This window comes from Myotis yumanensis, unplaced genomic scaffold (assembly GCF_028538775.1).
Source record: "Myotis yumanensis isolate MYYU_CA2020_CCGP unplaced genomic scaffold, mMyoYum1.0.hap1 SCAF_13, whole genome shotgun sequence".
Classification (NCBI taxonomy): Eukaryota; Metazoa; Chordata; class Mammalia; order Chiroptera; family Vespertilionidae; genus Myotis; species Myotis yumanensis.
Genome location: NW_027223764.1, coordinates 58,622,888 through 58,646,068, shown reverse-complemented (window position 1 = coordinate 58,646,068; position 23,181 = coordinate 58,622,888). Strand labels below are relative to the sequence as shown.

At 58.0% G+C, this 23,181-nt stretch overlaps 1 protein-coding gene across 1 annotated transcript; it reads right to left on the bottom strand.

Annotated features, from left to right (window-relative positions):
* Positions 1 to 2,279: 2,279 nt before the first annotated feature.
* On the bottom strand, positions 2,280 to 22,545 carry MMRN2 (multimerin 2). Its single transcript, XM_070433200.1, has 7 exons — positions 22,318 to 22,545; positions 9,223 to 9,351; positions 9,035 to 9,141; positions 8,853 to 8,933; positions 7,969 to 8,124; positions 6,118 to 7,827; positions 2,280 to 3,499 (listed from the first exon to the last, which is right to left on the bottom strand). Exons 1-7 carry the CDS (start codon positions 22,473 to 22,475, stop codon positions 3,114 to 3,116), a joined length of 2,727 nt encoding a protein of 908 aa, XP_070289301.1. The 5' UTR covers positions 22,476 to 22,545; the 3' UTR covers positions 2,280 to 3,113.
* Positions 22,546 to 23,181: the final 636 nt, after the last annotated feature.

Sequence of the window (23,181 nt, the reverse complement as noted above, 5' to 3'; positions counted from 1 at the left end):
TCTGGGGCTATTGCTCATAGAGTTAGTGGATCCCTGCTCACCTCGGTTCCACATTCCTTGGACTGGTTATTTTTTCAGGGAGGAGTAGGATAATCACTGTTTGTTGGAGCAAATATCAGCAACCCGTTCCTCCTCTGCCTACTTGAGGGCACCAGGCTTCCCCACTCCCTTTACTTCCTCACTCCCCCCTCCCCCAAGAGGGTTGTCTTTGTCAAACCAGGTTTGGGGGAGCTTCTTGATAGAAGAGGGTGGGGGATGGTGCTCAGGGGTGTTCTGTTTTCAAAATAAACATGGACTACAGGGGACTACAGAGGAGCATCCCGGAGGGGAGGAGAGCTTTAAGAAACAATGTTTCTAGACCATTCTATCCCCTGCGTGGTGTTTGTGAAATAAAAGTAAATGTCGGGCCTTATTTGGACATGTTGTTGTGGACATGGAGATGTCTGATTGACTCCCTATGGTCTCAGGTCACCAGGGCAGGGGCTTCCTGCCTACTGAGCCTCTGGAGGGTGTGGGGCTCAGCATTGACCTCACGGAGGCCACTGCCGCCCTGCTCAGCACAGGCAGGGATGGCGGCTGAGTTTGAGTTGCAACTCCGCCGAAATCACTCCCATTTCTCCAACAGTCTCACATGCTTGGGGTTATGATTGCTTATTGCTATTTCATTTTATACTTGATCCTTTCTCCTTCCTGTTGTTTTGGGAATTACTACAATTTCCCGGTCTGCTTACTCTTTTCTTGCTTCTCAGTGGTATTTTTGAATTTTTTCCGGCAGGTTGGGGAGGTCTGATACCACTGGGCACTGGGCTCAGTGAGCTGTTGCTCAGGACGCTGTGAGGGAGGCTGTTTGAATGCTGACCTGGGTAGCAGGTCTACCTGAAGGCACTGAGAGTCTCCACCCAGAGACTTGGATCCCTAGCGCAGATGAGCAGTCTATCAAGTAAACTTTAGAGTCCGTGCTGAGCTGGAGTCCTGCTTATACGAGTGTTAAAACAGAAGATGGGCACTCAGCGTGATGTGAGGCTGGGTGAGATTTGCATGGGAAGCATCCCACCTAAAAGACCCATCGTTTCTCTAGGTTCCCCAGAAACTTGCCGGGTGACTCATCCAAGCTGTGGGCAGTGCTTGCCAGGTAGCACTCCTGTTTGTAACCTTGCTCTGGAGGACATGTGCCCTTTTATGGAGGATATCAACTCCCTCCCTGTTACTCAGCGCAATACAGTTCCACTTAGTCGTTGGCACAGCCTGACCGATAGCAACAGCGAGCGGCGAGAAGGCCCGCTGTTCTCCCAGCAGCCAGGGTGCCCTGGCACTGCCTCCCGTCTGTCAGGCGTGGCCCACACACCAACCTTTGGTCAGGAGTGGTCTTGGCAACGAAGACTACACTGGGTGCGAGGCCCTGGCCAGAGGGAAGAGCAGGCAGCGAGGGCTGAGCCAGATCCAGTAGGCTGACCAGCTCATACTACGGATGGAAAAAGTTCAAGAAAGATTGTGCTTTGGCCCACATCAAACCATCAGTGGCAGAGTGGCCTGCACACAGCTCCCCTTAGCACTGATGGCTTACACGTGGGCACGCCCACCTCAGGGGTAAATACACTCGGAGGGAGTCTGGAGTGATGGCCCTAGAAAGCACAGGCTGGGACCTAGGGAACCTGGACACCAGCCCCTCTCCGTCCTCATTCCCCAGCCCGGTTGATTTCCTTACGGAGAAGAATATAGCCAACCAATACTAAACACCGACTACCAAAACGAAACATTTCCCGACAACAAGACAACTGCTTTCTCAAGCCTGTTTGCTCTAGAACAGTGGTTCTCAATCTTCCTAATGCCGTGACCCTTTAATACAGTTCTTCATGCTGTGGTGGCCCCCAACCATAAAATTATTTTCGTTGCTACTTCATAACTGTAATTTTGCTACTGTTATGAATCGTAATGTAAATATCTGATATGCAGGATGTATTTTCATTGTTACAAATTGAACATAAAGGATAGTGATTAATCACAAAAACAATATGTAATTATATATGTGTTTTCCGATGGTCTTAGGTGACCCCTGTGAAAGGGTCGTTCGACCCTCAGAGGGGTCGTGACCCACAGGTTGAGAACCGCTGCTCTAGAATATGCAATTTTTTAAAAACCATATGTTATTATTGCAAGAATAACTCTGCTGGACTGTCTGATCCAATAATGTCAGTGCTCACTGTGGAGGCCTCTGTGTGTTTTAGGCAGAATTAACTGAACCTGGAGTAAGGTGTGTCCTAGAGTAATGGGAGTCACACTTACCGCAAACAGTTTTATTTTGCCCCACATTTCCACCCCTCGTGACATCCTTCCCGCCGTCAGTTCACCGGGCAGAGCTTGCTGATTGATTCCAAAGATGATGAAATTGAGGGAGACTTTTAGTCGTCTTCCCTCCTCATCCCTCAGCTCCCTTCCTGATAGAGATGCTAATCAGAATGAGGGTGGTCAGGCGTGGGAGAGCGTGAAAGGGTGAAAGCTACAATATTTTAGCTCGCAGTTCGCACGTGGCCTTTGTCCCGTGTGCGGCAAGGAGAAAAGGGGGTGAAGTTAAAGTTACAGGTACATTCAAGGAAGGACTGAGACTACGGAAAAGATACTAATTGAGTTTCCTTCGCCTAAACTCGACCAGTTTTCATTTCTGACTGACAGACCTAACCGGCTGGTCTTCTCCTGCTGGCAGTGACTGGAGCCTGGTTTCCCGGATTGTCCAAAATGCCACCTCTATTCTAGTTCCCAAATTCTCTCTGGGAAAGAATGCTTTTCTAGCAGGGACTAGGGACACGAGGAAGCCGGAGAAAGGTTAGTGTTGTACAGAGGTTTTCAACCACAAGGAGCAAAACAGCAGACACTGGAGAAGACGGGCAGCCAAGAGCTGGAGTCCAGCCATGCTGCCTCAGATGGAAGGCCCACCAGGCCCAGCTTCCCGCCCAGCCCGGGCCGGCCCAGGGAGCAGCATCCAGAGGGAGGCCATTGTCTTTGCGGGTTTCCAGGGAAGAGCTAGACCAACCTGGATGGTCTCCCGGCCACCTGGTCAGAGCCCAGGGCAAGGAGAGCCAGGCAAGGCCCGGCACACGGTCGGCTGTGCCCGGGGCTCAGGTCTTGAACAGCAGGAAACCCCCGAATGCGGTGCCTGGGGGGCTTCTCTTCCGCACTGAGCCCTGGGTTAACTCGACCCACACTCTCTCACCCTTCTGCAGCTCGGCCATAGCGAAGGCAGTGGCCGTGCCTCCACCCCTCTGCTCCTCAGCGGTGCCGATGGGGGTCCGATGGTGACCTCCAAATACCAGCTGCCCAGCGCCTGGTCCTGGGCCAAATTCAATGCTCACTGCAAACAGGTAGACCCCGCGCTCAGGGGCTCGGAAGTAGCCATCTTCAGCGAAGTAGCTGCTGCCAACGTTGATGTGAGCAGCGTCGAACTTCACTGTCTGCGGGGCAGCCATCCCTCCTGCAAAGCCGGCATAGAAGGCCACGGGGGAGCCTGGGGGCAGGAGGACAGTGCTCAGTGACTCACGCCCTTGGATGGGAATTAACTCCGAGACCTGCCTCCCTCAGCTTAGTCATGATGCAGCAGGCCACTCCCGCTACAGCACCTAACACCCCAGGACTGTCTCAGAGTGGGGTTAGCGGGCGACTCTTAGGGTTTCACTAGTTGAAAGAAAAATACAAGACTGTTGTCTCTACAGGCGTAACTCTGTACAGAGCACTTTCGTGTTCGATCCCTTCTCCCTTCCCACATCCTTGAGTCGTAGTCCCTCTGACTGAGAAAACTGAGTGGAGTGCTTGTCAGTGGCAGGCGAGGGCGGCAGCCCAGGCTCGGACTCCCACCAGCCGCCACCTGCCAAGGCCAAGTGACCCCAGGGAAAGAGAGACCCGTCCTCAGGGAAACAGACTCACTGGCGTGCTGACTACGGAGCAGTGACGAGTGCTTGCTACCAGGACCTTAGGGAGAGAAGGAAGGAGCAGGCGGGGCCAGGGATGAACCGCCTATTCAGGCCTGTCATCTGAATGTTTTCAAAAGGCTGGCAGAGCCCTGCTCACAGGTGGGAGACGCACGTGCTCCAGAGGACTCGGTCCAGGGCTGGGAGCTGTCCCGCAGCTCCTGGTCTCCGGAGCTGCCTGATGGTTTAGGAGTCTGAGGGAGCATGCACTTGAAGAAGCATGATCCGGCCTCAGCAGGGTGAGTGCCACAGAGCTGGCAGGCATGGGGCGGAGGGCGCCCTCTGCAGAGGGGGAAGGTGCAGGGGAAGGACCAGCTGGCTGCCTGGCCAAGATGCTCCACAGGGCCGGGGAGGGTGAGTCCCCTGGGGTCCAGCATGGCACCGGCCCTGGTACTGATGCGGTCATGCTCCTTGGGTGGTCCCTCAACACGTGTGCACGTCCCACCCCCACCCCTGCCCCCATTTCTCAGGGCATGAAACCAAGGCCTAAAGGAACAAGTTTGCAGTTAGTTACTTAGGACCCAGAACCAGCTCTTGACTTTGGTCCAGCCACAGCCTGTGAATGACAGAACGTGGCTCTTCTCTAGTTCTGGAAGATTCCTGAGATTTAAAGCTCAGACTAGCGTTTCCATTTGTGTAAGATTGTGTCACCGCAGACCCGCTCTGGCCCTGCAGTTCTCCCAGCTCCCAGGAGGTGGGGCGCCCGTCCGCCTAGAGACGGCGGGCCTGGGACGCCCTCTGCTGGTGCTTGGCCCCCCTGCACCCGGTCCCACCAGCTGGGGCGGGGCTGCCTCCAGCAGCCAGTGGGCCCTCAGAGGGAGGAAGGGCGCTTCCTGGTTGGCGAGCAGGCGGCCTGAGAGTGGGCTTCCCTGTAGGTACAAACTCAAGCCCTATGGCCTTCCTGCAACCCAAATAAGAGAAGTTTTCTTTTTAATTTTAAGGGAACTTTTTTAAACAAAATATTGTAGTGGTAAACTCAGACTCCTAAACCATCAGGCAGCTGAGGCCACGCACCACTCACATGTGGACTCAAGATGGAAGCGTTAGTGCAGGTGGGCACAGTTCAGCCCTGAAAACGCTGGGAGACAGGAAGGCCCCGCTGGCTCTTCTAAATGGTAAGCCTCGTGCTATTTGGGAAATGGGTCTGTTTGTCTTCACAACAGCCCTTGATATGATTCTCCCATTTTACAAATGAAGAAACCGAGACAAATGGTGCCAGAGCCTGTGCCCTGTCACCGCTGCCGGGGAGACACAGGTCTCTGGGGCCACAATGGAGGGAGCTGGCTTGGGGTGGGACCTTCAGCCAGGCCTCGGGCATCCCACATGCCAGGCTACAGCAGGGTTCAGGCCGCCCCGAGCGTGGCCTTTTATCCAGCCCATGTCTGGGCTGGGGGGTGGCCAGAGCCCCAACGCCAGCCTCTGGCAGGGGGCGGCCACATGAAGCCCAGAGCCGCCTGGTCCCCTGCCCAGGGCCACACTAAGGAGAGTATGGGGGGCCGGCTTCATATAGCTTCCGCCTCAGAACCCGGTGCCCAGGCCCGGTGCCCAGGGCCCTGCAGGACCCTGCCCCCCAGGCAAGGGCGAGGGCTCAGCGAGCAGCGCTCGGTTCAGGCTCCTCTGCCTTCACCGGCCCGGGAGCCTCAGCTTCAGAGAAGATGGCGGTGATAACGCATCGCTGAGCTGCTGTGATGATTCCGTGTGACAAACCCGGGAAGGGCACTGCCGGGGACACGCACAGGCAGGAAGGTGGGCCAGCTGTTAGCAGAAGGAGCTCCTTTCACGGTCCAGGCCTTCCCTAGTGGGGTGCGCCACGGCCAGTGACACCAGCCCCACCCACGCCCTGGATGAAGACACGTGGTGGGTGCAGCGGCCTGAAGAGCTGGGCGGAGGGATCTGAGGTGTGGCCTGCGAGGAAAGGACCCCTCCTTGCGCTACGGGCAGAGGCCGCCAGGCGTGCGCCCCTCAAACGGAGGGGCTCTGCCGCCCACCGAGGGCTGGCTCTGGTGACCCGTCCCTCCTTAGGCCTCAGGCAGCTTCAGATGACCCTCCCTGACCAGAAGGCGGGCCGCGGGCAAAGCTGCGGGCAGCCACGCCCCACCCGCGTCTCCCTGGAGCCTCTGCGGGAGCAGCCTGGCGACAACCGGGGCCCAGGACTCACCTGTCTCCTGAGGCTCGGCTCCCAGGGCTCGTGGCACCGGCCCTTGGACGTGGGCATCGGCCAAAGGTCCCACCTGCTTCTTGTCCCTCCTCCGGGAAGCGTCGAGGGCCTTGTGCTCCTTCCTCTCTTTCCTGCCCAGCATGGCCTGCAGCTTCCCCAGGTCTAGGCTGACGTTGGCTGCCACGAGCCCTTGGAAGTTCGCAAAGAGGCTGTGGAAGAGCCGCTGGTGCCGCTGCAGGCCGAGCTGGGCGGTGGAGACGGCCCCGTGCAGGCCCTGCAGGGAGCTGTTGAGGGCGGCGGCGCCCGAGGCCCCGGCTGCGCAGCACTCGCCCAGCCGCTGCACGTCGGCGCCCAGCCGCTGCAGCTCCCGGGCCGGCCCGGCCACCTCGCCCCCGGCCGCCCCCGTCTGCTCCAGGGCCGTCACCCTGGCGGCCAGTGCGGCCCAGCCGCGCGCCTGCTCGTGCAGCCCCAGGGCCGCGTCCTGCAGGCCGACGCGGATCTGCTCGTAGCTCAGGGCCAGCGGGCCCGGCGCCTCCTCGGCCACCACGTCCTCCCCGAAAAGCGCGGCCAGCAGGGCCTCGTGCCGCAGCGCGTCCGCCAGCAGCGCCGCGAAGGAGGCGCGCAGCTCGCTCGCCGCCCGGCGCAGCTCGCCCTCCGCGGCCTGCAGCGCGGCCGCCTGGCCGCTCAGCGCCCGCAGCTGCGTCCGGAGCCTCGCCCGGTCGGCGCCCGCCTGCTGGGCCTCGGCCCGCTGTTCCTCCAGCCCCCGCGACACGGCCGCCACCGCGTGCTCCAGGGCCCGCAGAGAGGAGCCGTCCCCCGGGCGCCGCAGGTCCAGGCTCCCGTGGGCGCCCTCCGGGGCGCGCGCGGTGCTCCCGGGGCCCTCCTGGGCACCGTCCGGGCCCCCGGGGGGCTTCTGGCAGTTGCAGTCGGTGACGTACTTGATGAGGTCGGCGAGGCCGCCCTGCAGGTGCTGGAGGGTGAAGTTGAGCTCCAGGAGCTGCCGGTCCGTGTCCACCTTGTTCTCCTCCATGATGAGCGACTTCTCCATCAGGGCCACGCGCAGCTCCCGCAGCTCCTGCTGGGTTCCCTGCAGCTTCTCCATCTGCTGCTCCACCGCGCTGATCTGATCGAAGGTCTCGTCCGATTCGGAATACAACTCCTTGATCTCTTCCACGTGCCGGTCGAGGGTCGCCTGCATGTCCGCCAGGGTGCCCTGCAGCGCCTCTTCCCTGTAGCTGGCGGCCAGGTGCAGCGCCGAGACGTTCCTCTGCAGCTGGCTCAGCCGGGCCTGCAGGCTCTCTGGCTCGGGCCGGGCTCCTGCTCCTGCTGCGGCTGCCGCCAGGCTGCTATTGGACAGGTGCTCCTGGGCCTTAAGGAGCCTCTTCAACTTGGTGTCCACATCCGCCTGGACCTCGGAAAGCGAATGCTGCAGGGAGAGGTGCTGGGCGTGCAGGCGGTCCTCCACGTCCTGCTGTAGCTGGCCCACTCTCTGGCTGTTCTCCTGGACCTTGGTCTCGAACTTGGCTCCAAGCTCCTGGAAGTCAGCCCTGGGCACGGCGCTGTCCCCAACCATGCCGATGGCCTGTCGGTTGGCCTCCACATCAAGAGAGAGGTTTCTGACGGCCTCCAAGAGGCTGTGCAGGCTCTGGTTAAGGCCGCTCCAAACGGGGCTGAAAGGCAGCACCTGCTCCAAGGACTTGCCAGGAAACTCTGCAACAGACGCACATGTTCACACCAACCTGTTGAGCAGACCCCTCCCCAGGCAGGGGCTGGAGGGAGGTCCTCTGCTCCCCGCCCACTCACCCCCTGGGATGTAATCAGGTTCTCCTCAGCCTGGAGCCGGCCTCTTACCAAGCGCCTCCTCATGTGCCTCAGTCACTGCAGCTGTGAGGTTGCTTGCCGGGGCCGTCCCCGGGCCCAGGAGGCTGTCGGCCGGGTGGTGGATGTCATTCTGGAGACCTCTCAGCAGGCGTTCCTGCCGCACCCTGATGTCGCTGGTCTCTGCAGCTGGTGGTTGGAGGACACGTGAGAAAGACGTACTGAGGGCTAACTGCCCAGCGGACCATAGGGCACCGAGACTTCAGGGTTGAGAACAGAGAGGAGTATGCTGATGGCCTCTGAGCAGCCGCTTAGAAGCCTTTAGTCCCAGAAGAGCAAACACATGGTAAGTGAGCCTTCACCCTGCCATCCACACCCACAGCAGACATGACTAATCAATCTTGGTACATTTTCCTCCTCGGCCACGTGGGCATGGCCTCTGACACTATGCTAGAAGCCCTTGTCAATAGATAGGCGTTCGCCACATGATGAAACGCATTCACCACCCCAACCTTGGTCCAGCCTTGAAAGGCCCAACCATGGGGTCTCTTGATGGTTCTCCTATGCTGACTCGAGAACAAGGGCAGCATGACTTCTTGTCCCTGACTGAGGGGCGGGGTGTGGGAAGGTTTCTTCCAGGCCATGGGGACCTGTGCAGTGCAGGGGCAAGGGAGGTGCCAGGCGAACCTGTCCTTCTAGAAAGGGTGTCAAGGACAGGGGTGATGTGCATAGCCAGCAGGCAGGCAACCTGGCCTCCTAGGTATGGAGTAGGGTGGTGCAGAGCCTCAGAGGGGCCCTGCTGGTTCTGGGGGCCGAGTTTTCCTGAGATGGCACTGCCTTATCAGAGGAGAAAGAGCCTGGCACACAGCTCTTCCTGTCTGCCTGCTCCTCCTGCACCTGCCAGGGAAGCAACATACCAGGTTCCACGTCAGCCGGCCCGGCCCAGTGCTCCTGGAGGTTGTCACCCGGATCTGCGGGCTCAGGGGTCGCAGTGGGATCTGCAGGGAGGAGGCATCAGATATTGACCCCAAGTGGTCAGAGGAGCTGCATGACCTCTGGGGTCAGAGGTTGGGGTGGGAGGGGACACACGGAGCCCTACCATGGTGCTGGCAGTCAGAGCCAGCAAAGCCCGGGCAGCACCTCCAGACCACGGAGGCCAGCACCTTCTGTTTGACCTGGTACACCGGCTTGTGGGCTATGCGGTACCTGGAGGGAGACAGCCAGCTCAGCAACTCCAGGTGAGCCGCGGCGGGAACTGGGCCAGTGGCCTCCCCCAGCCCCACTCACATGACTTTGACTCTCTGGCAGTCCGAAGCTCCCTGCAGGCATGGCTGCTGTGAGTGAATGAGGAATTTCTCCGTTTTGCAAGCAGCTACGAAGGTGACCAGCCTGGACTTCTGGTAGGGGCACCAGTTACTGGAAAAATCAAGCAAGAGGAGCGGGCTGCTACCATGCTCGGGCACCCACCACCCTTCCTAAGGTCAACAGGAAGCGCCAGTGCTGAGTGCCCCCCCATTGCCATGACTGTGGGGTCCATTAACCGAGCTGGAGTGCTCCGCACTGCTCAGCCCTTGGCCCCCTAGTGAGAGCTCTGAAACCAATCCTCCCCCCCCCTGCCCCCCGGGCACCTGGCCCGCCACCTTAGGGAGCCTTCCCAGGGCCAGTACAGAGAGGCTGAGGACCCTCAAAAGTCATGCAGCAAAATGACCCACGGAGGCAGGGAGAACTCACTTTCTCCTGGTGCCAGGGCGCAGCAGGGCCCAGGGGCCTGAGGAGTCCTGAGTTTGAACTCACGCTGCCTGTGGCCTTGAACAAGCACTTAGAGAGCTGCCATTCCATTTCCCCGATGGAGATTCTAACCCCTCCTCCAAGGGCAGATGAGGATCGGTGCCTGGCACCTGCTCAGCGGACGCTGCAGACTGAGCCTTCTATCACCACTCACAGCTTCCCTCGCCAGGGACCTGGCCGCAGGAAGGCCCCGGCTCCCTAGTCAGGCCCCATTATGGCCATTATGGAAATAGGCTTTCAAGTAGTTATAGGGAAGGCAGCCTGCCAAGCAGTCCCTTCTCTGGGAAAGGCCGCCCACACTGAGGCCCTACAGGGTAGTGTGGGGCGTCTCCGCACCCTGAATCCCAGGAGGCAGCCTCCCGTGTGCTTTGCAGGTGCAAGAGAAGCAGTGTTTTCTGCTGACGGAGCCAGAGCTCGCTGGCCTGGTGGCAGCCTTGACTGGCTCAGCAGGCCCTTCCCCTGCAGTCAGCTCCCAGAGCAGAACTCCAGGGGGGCAAGTAGCAATGACCTCCTGGGTCTGTTCAGCTCGGCACTAGGCACAGGGGCCAGGCTCACACGCAGAGCACCAGTGCCCACAGGGAGGTGCAGACCTCACTTCAGGCCCCAGGAAGAGCCGGCCATCTCAGGTGGTGTGGCAGGTGCTCTGGCCTGGAGGAATCAGGAGGAGAGGATTTGGGGCTGTGTCTTCACAGAGAGGCCAGGTGAGGCACCAGGACTGTGACAGAAGGGTGTGGCCCCACAGAGATGCAAGGGGGGGGCTACTTAGGAGAGGCTTCAGAGGTAAAGAGGGACATGAAAGAGCTACCTCACTCCTTTGTGGGGACAGAAGGGACAGGAGGGGACAAGCGGTAAGTGGTTGTGTCAGGATTCCAGGTCAGAGGTGATGGCAGTGTGCACTGGATGGTGGCGGTGGCTACGGAGGCCTTTACTCTCTGGGGCTGATCTCTGTCCTGGGACCACCCTGCACGGTCACACGAGGCTGCTGGGAGGGACGGAGGGATCGAAGTGGACTGAGTAACCATATCCATTTTGAGTGCAGAGACCCTCCCAGCCACTTTCTCCTCGGCTGCAGGCACCTGCCAGTGCCGTTTCCCTCAGGAGGAGGCTGAGTACGCAGCCGGGAACGAGCTGCTCAGGAGGAAAGACCTGGAGGCACTGACATCCTGGGCTCCAGGCACTAACCCAGCAGAGCAGCTACAAGACAGACAGAAAGCCCACCAGCACTCCCAGCTTAAAGTCGGCTTCTCAACCTCGCTGCTCTCAGGCGGGTGGACACCCAAGGCTGATCCCTGAGAAAATCTTTATTACAAAAGAGGGAGGTCAAAACGAGCAAAAGGGAAAAGTCAGCTTATCCGATATAATGAAAGCCTAATATGCTAAGTGTCCACAACAATCAAAGCATAATATGCTAATGATATGCTAAGGTCGCTCAACCCCTTGCTATGACATGCACTGACCACCAGGGGGCAGATGCTCCGACTGGTAGGTTAGCTTGCTGCCAATCAGGACTGAGTGAGACAGGCTGGACATGCCCTGGAGCCCTCCCACGGTCCCTCCCCAGCTGGCCAACCTCCCGTGTCCCTCCCCGGCCCCGAGCATGCACCGGTGGGGTCCCTCGGCCTGGCCTGCACCCTCTCGCAATCCGGGCTGAGGGACCCCCCCAACCCCTGAGTTCACAAATTTTGTGCTCCGGGCCTCTAGTAGAAATCTAAGACTGCAGAGAGAAGACAGCTTCCCCCAGATTTGCATTAATATTAGTAGATTGGTGAGTGCTTATCGGAGCCAGTAAATTAGAAAAAGAAGCTATTAAAAAAGGGGGACAACAAAACAACCCTTGGGCCCTGGCCTATGTTGCTAAGTGGTTAGAGCATCAGTCCATGGACCCAAGGGTTGAGGGTTCAATTCCCTGTCAAGGGCAAGTACCTGGGTTGTAGGTTCGTCCCCAGCCCCAGTTGGGGCATGTTGGAGGCAACCAATCAATGTGTCTCTTTCACATTGACCGTACCTCCAATAGATGTTCCTCTATTTCACCCTCCCTCCCTTCCTTCCACTCTCTCTAAAAAGCAATGGAAAAAATATCCTCAGGTGAGGATTTACAAAAACAATAACAACAAAGAACACTCGGGAATTAAACATAACAGTAGAAATGCAGAAAAAATGTAATAAAAATGTTAGAGGGTAGCCATGGCCAGGTAGCTCAGCTGATTTGAGCATTGTCCTGTACACCAAAAAAGGTTGTAGGCTTAATTCCCTGTCAGGGCACATACCAAGGTTGAGGGTTCAATCCCTGGTCAGGGCAAGTATGGGAGGCAAACAATGTTTCTCTCTCCCTCTCTCTATAAAAATCAATAAAAACATATCCTCAGAATAAAATGTGTGTGTGTGTGTGTGTGTGTGTTGGAGGATAAAGTTAAAGAAATTTCCCTAAAAGAAGAGCAAAGAGAGAGATGAAAAGTAGAAGAAAAAGATTAAAATAAATAAATAAATAAAGAGGAGCAGTATTTGGAAATCCAACATCCAACCTGAAATCTAATCTAATAAAAGACAAGCATGCAAATTGACCATACCTTCGCTACACCTTAAGCCACGCCAACCAGCCAATCAGAGCGACTATATGCAAATTAACCCAACCAAGATGGCGGCCAGCAGTCACGGAGCTGGAGCGAGCAGGAGGCTTGGTTGCTCCAGTGATGGAGGAAGCCAAGCTTCCCGCCTGCTGCAGCCGGCTCTGAGCTCCACTGAAGGCACAAAGTTTTAATTATAGAAGGTAAGTAAATCCCAGAATTAAAAAAAAAGAAAAAAAGGAGAGGCTGGGAGCTTCCGTAGCCAGGGGGCTTGGCCAGCCTGAAAATGGCCCTCAGCCCCTCACCCAGACTGGCCAGGCACCCCAGTGGGGACCCCCCACCCTAAAGAGGGTGTGGCCAGCCTGCAAACAGCCATCAGCCCCTCACCCAGGCTGGCCACATCCTCATGGGGTGAGGGTCCCCACTGGGGGGTTTGGCCAGCCTGCAAATAGCCATCAGCCCCTCACCCAGGCTGGCCAGGCACCCCAGTGGGGACCCCCCACCCTGATCCGAGACACCCTTCAGGGCAAACCAGCCGGTCCCCACCCGTGCACCAGGCCTCTGTCCTATATAATAAAAGGGTAATATGCAAACTGACCCTAACAGCAGAAAGACTGGGAATGACTGGTCACTATGACACACACTGACCACCAAGGGGCAGACGCTCAATGCAGGAGCTGCCCCCTGGTGGTCAGTGCGCTCCCACAGGGGGAGCTCTGCTCAGCCACAAGCCAGGCTGATGGCTGCCAGCACAGCGGTGGTGGTGGAAGCCTCTCCCGCCTCCTCACCCCTGAGGGCTCCCGGGCTGCCAGAGGGATGTCTGACTGCCAGCTTAGGCCCAATCCCCTGGGGAGCGGGCCTAAGCCAGCAGGTGGTCATCCCCCGAGGGGTCTCAGACTGTGAGAGGGCACCAGCCGGGCTGAGGGATCCCGCCTCTCCCCCCCGCCCCCCAGTGCACAAATTTTTGTGCACTGGGCCTCTAGTATATATATATTTCAGAAGTGAAGGACTTGAATCTTCAGATTTAAAGAGCCCCACCAACCCACAATACAATAAAATTAAATTCACATCAAAGCAAAGCACATCATCATGATATTTTAGAACACTCTCCAGAGATTAAACCAAGACACACACACACACACACACACACACACACACACACCATTAGTTAGAATGGCCTCTACCCTCTCAGCAGCAATCCTGGAAACGAGCAGAGTGGAGAACTAACTGCCTTCAAAATACTGAAGGAACATTATTTCCAGTTTAGAATCCAATATCCAGCCTGACTGTTGGTAGGAGGCAGAATAAAGACTCTTTCTTTCTTTTAATCCTCACCTGAAGACACGCTTGGGGGTGGGGGGGAACGTTGATGGTTGCCTCCCACACCGGGGATCAAATCTGCAATCCAGGTATGCGCCCTGACCTGGAATCAACCGCAATCTTTCTGTGCAAGGACAATGCTCAACCCAGGGAGCTACCCACTCGTGCGGGCGGGCATTTTCAACACGCCAGGTTTCCAAACCCTTTCCTCCCAGCCCCTCTCATCAGGGAGCTGCTGGAGCCTGGTTCTCAGTCTCGCCACCACATCCTCCCATCAGACCATCGGGTGGCGCTTTAAAAATTAGAGCCTCAGGCGCTGCCGCAGGCCGTTAAGTGAGATTCTGGGGTTGGGCACCACCTGTAAAGCTCTCTGGGCCCCTCGAAGGCCCTGCCCAAGCTAAGTACCTCTGTGCCAGAAAATGCCACTGAATGAGAGCAAGGGAGAGGGAAGCTGCCGGTGGACTAGCGAGGAGCTACACTCACCCCTCCCAGGACCAACCAGGGCTACAAAGAAGTCATAGAACAAAGGACTAAGCACCGGACTGGCCGGTAGCTCATCACCCAGCATTTACAAAGACGCCATGGAGGCTGGTAGGAGGCTGGTAGGAGGCGGGGACGTGGACAGGCCCACCCACGCCCACGTGCGGCAGCTGGGAACCTGGAGGGACATCTGAGCTGCAAAGCTTCCCTTGAGGAGTGAGGTTTCCACCCCGCACTGGGCTCTGCAGCCCGGAGCACCAGGGCCAGGAACGCCCAGAGGACATCTGGCTGTGAACATCAGCCGGGCTCCATCCACCAGGGAGAGGCTGGAGTCAGGTGCCCTCTTAAAGGGCCAGTGCACAAAATCTCCCTTTCGGCCACTTACCCTGGGCTCTGGCCAAGGAAAGGTGGCGAGGAGCGGACGGGCATCCCACAGGGACAGACTGGGTGGTGTGGCTTGGGGGAGGGGGCACCGCCACCAGGGCCTGTGCTGAGTCCTTCTCCCAAACCGCCCACAGACACCATCTTTCTGGTCAGCACTCCCCCCTACAGGGCATCCGCCTGGGGGAAGGCACTGGCCCCACCCTCTGACTCCCTGAGGCCCTGCCCTGTGAGCTTGCCCCTGTGGAGGAGTCTGCAGCAGGCCCAGCCTGGGTCCATGGTGCAGACTTTCTCAGAGGCTCCTGAGGCGGTCCGGGCAGATTTGGGGTGTGGCTCTGGGGTGAGGGCCGTTTTCCTCTCATGCGCCCGCCTGGCACCCCTGTTCCTGTGCAGAGCCCTCCCTCCACGTGGTCAAATCTTCGTTGGTGGCAGCCCGAGGAGCTCTGCTGGCCTCACCCGCGGGCTCCCTGAATCCCCGCCCACCGTACACTGTGGGTCATTTTGTGGCTGCAAACAGGTATCCCAGGACTGGTCACAGGCAGCCTCTGCCATTGACCTGCACTGGAGTCCCTCTCAAGAGGCCCAGAACCACCACCCCACCAGTGGTGGGCTTCAAACCACATCGGATCACCAGCCCATGTCCACCCAACTCGCTCCGCACGTGGCACACCCGGAGGAAAATCTCGGAAAATCTCAGCGGCTCGGGGATGCACTTCACGGTTCAGCCCCACGCAGCGGCTCATACACTGTGAGGGGTCGATCCTCAGAGTCAGCCAGCCTGAGGGTCAGCCCTGCCCACGGATGGCCAGCCGCAATCAAGACAACTACACAGGAGGGTCCGCAGAGCCCACCCAGGGCTTTCTTGGGACACCCAGCTCAGGCGACCTGGGAGACGGCGCCACTGCGCCCCACAAGACCGCCTGCAAAGGCCGCCATGCCAAGACTGCGTGGTTGGACCTAGTGGGTAGCTGCTAAGTGAAAGAAGTCAGTCAGAGAAAGACAGTACCGTATGATTTCACTTATCTGTGGATCCAAAAACAAAATAAATAACAACCAAAATTGAAACAGACTCATAGATGCAGAGAACAGACTCCTGGTTGCCAGAGGGAGGGGGTTGGGGGACTGGGTGCAAAAGGTGAGGGGATTAGAAGTACAGATTGGTAGTTGCACAATAGTCCTGGGATGTAAAGTACAGCTCAGGGAACACAGTCACTAGCATTGTAATAACTATGTGTGGTGCCAGGCGGGTACTTGAAACATCAGGGGAACACTTTGTGAAGTATATGATTGTCTACCTGCTACGCTGCACACCTGAAAGTAATACAAAATTATATTGAATGTAACTATAATTGAAAAATAAAATTTAAAAAATTTTATTCTTAACCCAAGGATATGTTTATTGATTTGAGAGAGAGGAAGGGAGAGAGAGAAACGTTGATTGATTGCCTCCCATATGCACCTTGTCCAGGGATCGAACCCTAACTGAGAATTGAACCCATAACCTGTTGGTGTACTGGACAACACTCGAACCAACTGAACCACTGAGCCAGGGCAAAACTTAAAAAAAAATTTTAATTGGATTTTAAGACTCCTCGATTTTTCAAAATATTATGTGTTTAAAAAACTGGATTGTGGCCCTAACTGGTTTGGCTCCGTGGATAGAGCGTTGGCCCTTGGATTGAAAGGTCCTGAATGTCCTGGGTTTGATTCCGGTCAAGGGCATGTACCTTGGTTGCAGGCTCGATCCCCAGTAGGGGGCATGCAGAAGGCAGCTGATCAATGTTTCTCTCTCATTGATGTTTCTAACTCCCCTCTCCCTTCCTCTCTGTAAAAATCAATAAAAAAATGTATATTTTAAAAAGACCAAAAAAAACTGGATGGTGAATTGTGATAATTCAGAAAATCTTGCTGATTTGTTACTAAAGTGAGAACTATCATTTGCAAAATAAATGTAGGGGAAGGGGAAGGGGAAGGGGAAGGGGGAAGGGGAAGGGGAAGGGGGAGGGGGGAGGGGAAGGGGGAGGGGGAGGGGGAGGGGGAGGGGGAGGGGGAGGGGGAAGGGAAGGGGGAAGGGGAGGGGGAGGGAAGGGGAAGGGGAAGGGGAAGGGGGAGGGGGAGGGGGGAGGGGGAGGGGAGGGGAAGGGGAAGGGGAAGGGGAGGGGGAGGGGGAGGGGGAGGGGAGGGGAGGAGGAGGGGAAGGGGAGGGGAAGGGGGAGGGGAAGAGGAAGGGGAAGGGGAAGGGGAAGAAGAAAAGAAAGAAAAACCATGAGAGAAGAAAGAGGAAAGCACCAAACTAGGAAACAGGAGATCGAGCAGGGAGGCCCAGGGCAGGGGTGAGGCCACCCAGACGGAGCACAGCTGCAGCTGACAGCGGCGTCCAGGTGACTGCCCCTGTATGACCCGCTGGGATAGAGCCAAACCTTCTACAGTTTGCTGAGATAGTCGGGAGCCCCAAATTTTAAAAATAAAATTTAAAAATAAAATTTAAAAAAAGAGATAGTCGGAAACTCCACACTAAGGAGACCAGGTGACTCCTGTTGTGAGCAGTGGCTGAGGGTATGGAATGTGACAGAAACACAGCAAAGTCACCCTGGCTGGTTTGGCTCCGTGGGTAGAGCATCGGCCTGCGAACTGTAAGGGTCCCAGGTTCAATTCCAGTCAAGGTCATATGCCTGGGTTGCAGGTTCGATCCCCAGAAGGCAGCTGATCAATGATTTTCTCTCATCATTGATGTTTCTCTCTCTCTCTCTCTCTTCCTCTCTGAAATCAATAAAAAATATTAAAAAACAAAAAAACACAGCAAAGTAGCAAAAGGAAAAAGGCAATTGCTTCCTCTAGGGAAACCCAAAAATTCACGGGGGTAGGGATACACAGTTTTTTTCAAGTGTCAGCTCTAAGTAGCATATGTAGTCATATGACTGTAAACACTCAGAGTGACAGTATGGGAAAAGGCTAGATAGGAAGTGTGTACCGTGCATGTGTGCCCTTGCGTGTCCACCCGGGCACGTTGGGGTTGGGGTATGGAGTAGGAACAAGAGCCGAATCACAGATAATACTACGCCCCAAGAAGTGGCCACATGAACATGCTAGAGGTCCAGAGGCAAATGCCAAAGAGCCACCTAAAGGGCCGAAGCCATTGTCTCTGAGGACCAGAGGGTGCTGGGGCTTCCGACTATCTCAGCAAACTGTAGAAGGTTTGACTCTATCCCAGCAGGTCATAAAGGGGCAGTCAGTACATACTAGCATTTACACAAGAGGACTAATGCGGTGCAGGGCACGGTGCAAAACGAAAATGCAGGCCAACAACAGAGATGCGCCCGGTGTGGGCTCCTCTTGTGCCCAGGCTGGGCAGGCTGCTTGGGTCACATGCCCAGGAAGCTGCCCCTGATTTGAAGCAGAGAACGTCCATGCGACACTGAAATGGTGGCCCGGGAAGGTGCTGGCAGTCAGCTGGCACACACTGTTCCTGGGCCCCATGGAAATTCCTGGAACGTAGGCTCAGCCCTCGAGAAAGCATTTCTCGGAATCAGTGGTTTTCAAAAGGGAGAGCCCTCCCCACCTCCCCCCCCCCCCCCCCGTGTATTTGACCTCTGGAGACATTTATGGTTGTCACAGCTGCGAGGGTGGGGGTGCTAATGGCATCTGGTGGGTGGAGGCCAAGAACGCTGCTCGCACCCACAGTGCACGGCCCAGCCTGCGCCACAGAGAATCACAGTCCCGAATGCACCAGCCCAAGGTGGGAACAACGTTCACTCCTCGCACCCCTCTGAGCTGTCGCAGGTCCAGGCCTGGGTCCCGGGTGCCAGATCCCGTCCAGCCACTGGGCGTGATCAGGACTTTCCACCCAGAGCTCCGGAACTGGCAGCCGTGGCGCCACCCTTCCGCTGGGACTTTCTCTCCGACCTGCCGCTATTCTCCTGCCCACGCCCCGCCCGGCAGCCCTCCCCTGGCACAGCGCAGGCTGCTGGCCCAGAGGCCCTGGGAACATTCCTGACCTTTGCTTTGGTTTCCTCCAGCTCTTGGCAGCTTCTCGCTGGCCCTCTGAGCACCCCCAAGCCCAGCTCGTTGAGGTGCCCATTGTTCTCCCTGCCTCTTGGTCTCGGGCCTGTGCCCTCTTTGCACGCTCCTCGCCAAGGGTCCACGGAGAGGCAGGCCCCCCTAGAGAGGAGTGCAGGGTTCCTCCCGCAGTGTTGGGACTGCCCTGACCTGATGCCCAGTCCCAGGCAGGAGAGCGGTGGCTGAGTCCTTAGAGCTTCTAATGGGAGCTGGGTGGCCTGCCTCCTCCCCCGCCTGTTCTTAGGGTGACATTTGAACAAGCCTCGCCCCCGTCTCTCCCCCACCCCGCCCCTCAGTTCTGGAAAGATGGAGAAAATTCGCACTGCTGGCCCCTCGGGGGCAGAGGGCAGGGCTGTGGGGAAGGCAGAGAGCCTCTCCCAGGGCATGGGCCTAGCCTCCTGAATTATGGATGTGCTGCGGCCACCGCCTCTGGAGTCAGTGCCTCTTAACCAGCCGCCCCAGCGCCTGAAGCCTTCCTGGGAAGAAGGCCTGCTCTCAGCAGCCTTGCTCTGGGAGGCCTGATCAACTAGGAAGGTGACCCCCCTAGGGGCGAGTCTGCAAGGCTTTGTCTCTGAGCTAGAAAGAGGCCTTGGCAGAGGAGCCTGAGCCCATGGCATCCGCCCAGAGCCAGGCTTCTCTGCCCAGGACTCTGCCCACCGGGGCTCTTCCTTGTCTGTGTCCAGGGCCCTGAGCCTCAAGCAGCAGGACCGGGTGCAGGGGGTACAGTCGCAGGCCTGGGCTCCATCCTGATCCTGTGTGACCCCCAGTGAAATGCATGACTGCTCAGGCCCAGCCGCAAAAATCACAGATGCTCCATGAGCGAGGGGTCAGGCTGCTGCTGGGGCTGGGCCAGACCCAAGGCTGGGAAGGGCAGGTCCTCACTGCCCCCTCCCGGGAGGTGGGGAGGGGGAGAGATAGGAAGAGGTCACCTGGGGTTTGCAGCCCAGCAGATGTGGGCCCAGCTCTGACCTATCTCTTAGGAGCAGGTGGCTCTGGATCCTCCCCCCGCCCCCCTCCCCCCAACATGTAAAGTGGAGAGAATAGGGGCAGCTGCAGGGCTGTCACAACCATGTGGATATGGGCACCTGGTCTGGGGCTCAGCTGTCCCCTTGCAGGCTCAGCCCTTCCTCTGAGGAGCTCACACCCTGACCCGCTGCTCCCCCCACCCCAGCCCCCCACCAAGGCTAAGGAGCAGGAAGAGCCTCTTCTCTCACGGAGGCCAACACCCAGGTGGCTGGCTCACCCGGCCCTGCTCCTTGGGGTCCCCAGGGAACTGGGAAGCACCAACCACATCCCTCCCCCTCCCCAGGACCTGCACGGGGTACCAAGCTGTTCTGTGGACAAAAATGGGGCACATACTAAACCCGACAAGCTCGGGGGAGGCCGGCTACAAACTCAGAGACTGAAAGTGACCACCCAGGAGGGTCTGAGCATGAAACTTCACGCGGGTACTTCATCCAGGCCCCCAGCTTCCCTGCCAGAGGCCAGTGTCCACCTCAGGCCATTCCTTTGGAATGTCAGGGCCCCCTCCTTTTCCTGACCCCTCAGGGCACCCACACACCAGAGCAGGAGACCACAGAACCGCTCATTGTTATCTTGTTCCCCCAAATGCCGTCTCTAGGTGCTGTAAGTGTGAAATTTTAAATCCTTGCCCACCAGTGTGAAAGAAGTGTCTCTGCTGTACTTTTCCCCAATCCCAGGGGTTTCCCGCTGGGCTTTCTCACCCCTTAATCTACCACCAGTGGGTTTCATATGACCCTCCGACACCGGCTTCCGTTCTCATGTACAGAACAAGCTGCAGGCTGGCATTCTCCAGAGCCTTTTCTCAATGTGCTAAGATTTTCCTTCCTGGCTATTGTCAGGTTGGCTCAAACTCATCATAATTCTCTACAAGTTTGGCATAATTCTCTACATGTTGACATGTTCAACCTTCTTGCAAAGGGTATTTTCTGGGTCAGGCCCAGGGCCTGGCCCCGGGGCTCCCACCCCGGCATGAGGGGCAAATGCGGGGCAGGAGCCTGGCCCTGGCAGCAGGCGGTTCCCGGTTCCTGCGGAGGAGGGAGGCCCACCGGCCCGCAGCATTGCTGCCCTCCCCTCCCAGGAGCAGGGGAAGCACTGGCCGAGGAAGCTGTGCAGCGTTTCCTTCCTTTCTCACCAGCCCCTGCAGAGGCCTTGGGACCTGGGCTTGGCGGTGGGAACCGCAGCTTTGGGTTGTGGGAAGGAGACCCCGCAGGCCTGCGGGGACCCCCAGGAGCCACTTAGGACTAGGGCTGGGACCCTGCTTGGGAATCCCCGGCTGAGGTACCCTGTGCGCACCCACTCGCTCTCTGCACACACCCGGGCCACCCACACAATGGCTGAGCGAGCCCCGCAAGACAGCCCTGAGCAGCCCAGAGCCCCCACCCCCACCCCCACCCCTCCCTGGGACTAAGGGAGTGCCGACCCTCCCACAGCCCCGGGCAGGGGAAGAAGAGGAGGTCTCCTACTTCCTCTCACCCAGGCGGCCCTCATGCTCCCTTTCATCAAAGGAGATGGCACGGAGCTGATGGCTTTGGGGCTTGGGCTCCCCAAGCCTCCCCTGTGCCTCCCAGACCTGAGCAGACCTGGGGGCAGGACAGGAATGGGGCTTCGCGGGTCCATCTTGGGGCCAGCCCTTCCCTCCTGAGGGTCAGTGTGCACTCGCTTACTCTCACCCTCCTGCCTCTTCCTAATGAAATTTGGGAACGTGTCCAGTAAACACATTGACCTTGAAGAGTCAGGGCTGTGCAGGCTGCCCCAGGCAGACCCATTCTGTAAGTCAGCACAGTGGTGACTCTCAGACAGCCCCATGGCAGACCGGGGAGGTGTGAGCTGGGCCTTCTCACTCTCCAAATCCATGTAGATCCTTCAGTCGGGTTGGGGGCTGTGAGTGGGGAGTAGCACATCTGAGGGCCAGGGCTGCCTGTGAGCACTCCGGGGACCAGAGCATGAACCTGAGAATCAGACTCAGGTCCTGGTTCAGGCTCTCCTGAGCTGTGTGATGTTGGGCCAGCTGCTCAGCCTCTCTGAGCCTCAGGTGCCTCCTCTGTAACTGGTGCTGTTGGGAGGATGAACTGAGATAACACTTGGCAAGGTGCCCGGCCAGTCAGCAGCACCTGGTGCGGACGGTGGGGCACCCTGGGAAGGACCCACGGACCTGGTCCCTCACCCGGTGGGAGGAACCCTGGCCCTGGATAAAGAAAACGCTGGCAAACAGTGTCCTGGTCCAGTGGTGAGACCACTGGGCCATCCCCAGGGGGCCACACCTTCCGCTCTGCAGATGCAGCAGGCACTCTCTGGGATCGCTCACTCTCAGAGCCAGGCCGACACCCTGCCATCCCTGGCACTCAGATCAAAATCCAGTCCCCAGGAGTGTCTGTCCTTCATGGCTTATGGCCAGCCTCACCTCAGCTCAGCTTTCGGAACCAACTTACTTTGAAGAACAGGAGCCTATGCCAGGCCAGCTGGAAAATTCGGAACCGCAGCCCCTCAGCACCCCATGCTGGCTGGTTGATGGCAAGGAGTGCTCCAGACTTGCCCAGCCCTCAGGCCCATTCCTGCCACAGGTCAGACAGGGAATTTCCTGGGGTGCCCAGTCCAGGCACGGGGGTGGGGGGTGGCCTCTTGAAGGGGATCCTGGCACCTCATTCAGCCTCACAACTGCCCAGCCTATAGATCACATTAGCCCACTTCACAGGTGAGTCACTGAGGTCCAGAGAGCCCCGCGCTGGCTGAGCTGGGCCCAGGGCCTCCCCCAGCCCAGGCTCCTCCTTACCGTCGGTCGCTGCCGATGTCCTCAGCCTCTGACATCCAGACCCCAGGCAGCCCGGGGCTGTGTGGGTCAGAGAACTTGGGACCAGGGGCCTGGGCCGAGGCCCCCAGCAGCCCCCAGCCCAGGGGCCCCCCGAGGCTGAGCAGCAGTGTCAGGATCATCTTGGCAGTGGGCAGGCTCAGCCGTTGCCGGTGATTCCAGAAACTGCTTCAAGTGAAGGCTCAGAAGGAAGGGAAGGCTGGGACAACAAAGAAAGGAAGTGGCCTAGGCCGGCCCACCGGTGCGTCTGGTCCGGCCCCACACACACACACACACACACTCCCCACCCCCCGCCAGAGGCAGTCAACAGCCCAGCTGTTCCCCGCCTGAGAGGACTTATGTCAGGGACCCTGAGGTTTGGGAGGCCCATGCGTGGTAGACAGTTACAGACATGAGCAGAGCAAGGATGATGGGCCAGGTACAGGTCACCAGGCGGGAACCCTGCGTGCCAGCAAAGGACAAATGTAGGGGGACTCGCCCCAGGTGACCTGTCCTCCCCTGGCATGCGGTGACCTGTCCTCGCTGGAGGTAACACCCAGGTCTCAGTTGTGTTTCAGCTCCAGGCCCAGAGAGGCAGCAAAACCAGACAAGTGACACCAAGGCTGCCCTCGGGACCAGCTGGATCGTGACCAATCAGTGGAGACCTAGGCTGAAAGGACACGTCTGGAAAGCTGCTGGATCATCTATTGAGACATTCCCCCTTGAGACCTTCCCCCGGGACCTTTCCTAAAGTCTCACCCTTAGAGCCCCTCGGACGGAGGGCCCAGTGTCTCTCCCTCCCTCCTGGGAGCAGCGAGAGCCTTTCCCCTCTTCTTCCTCCCCCTCTTC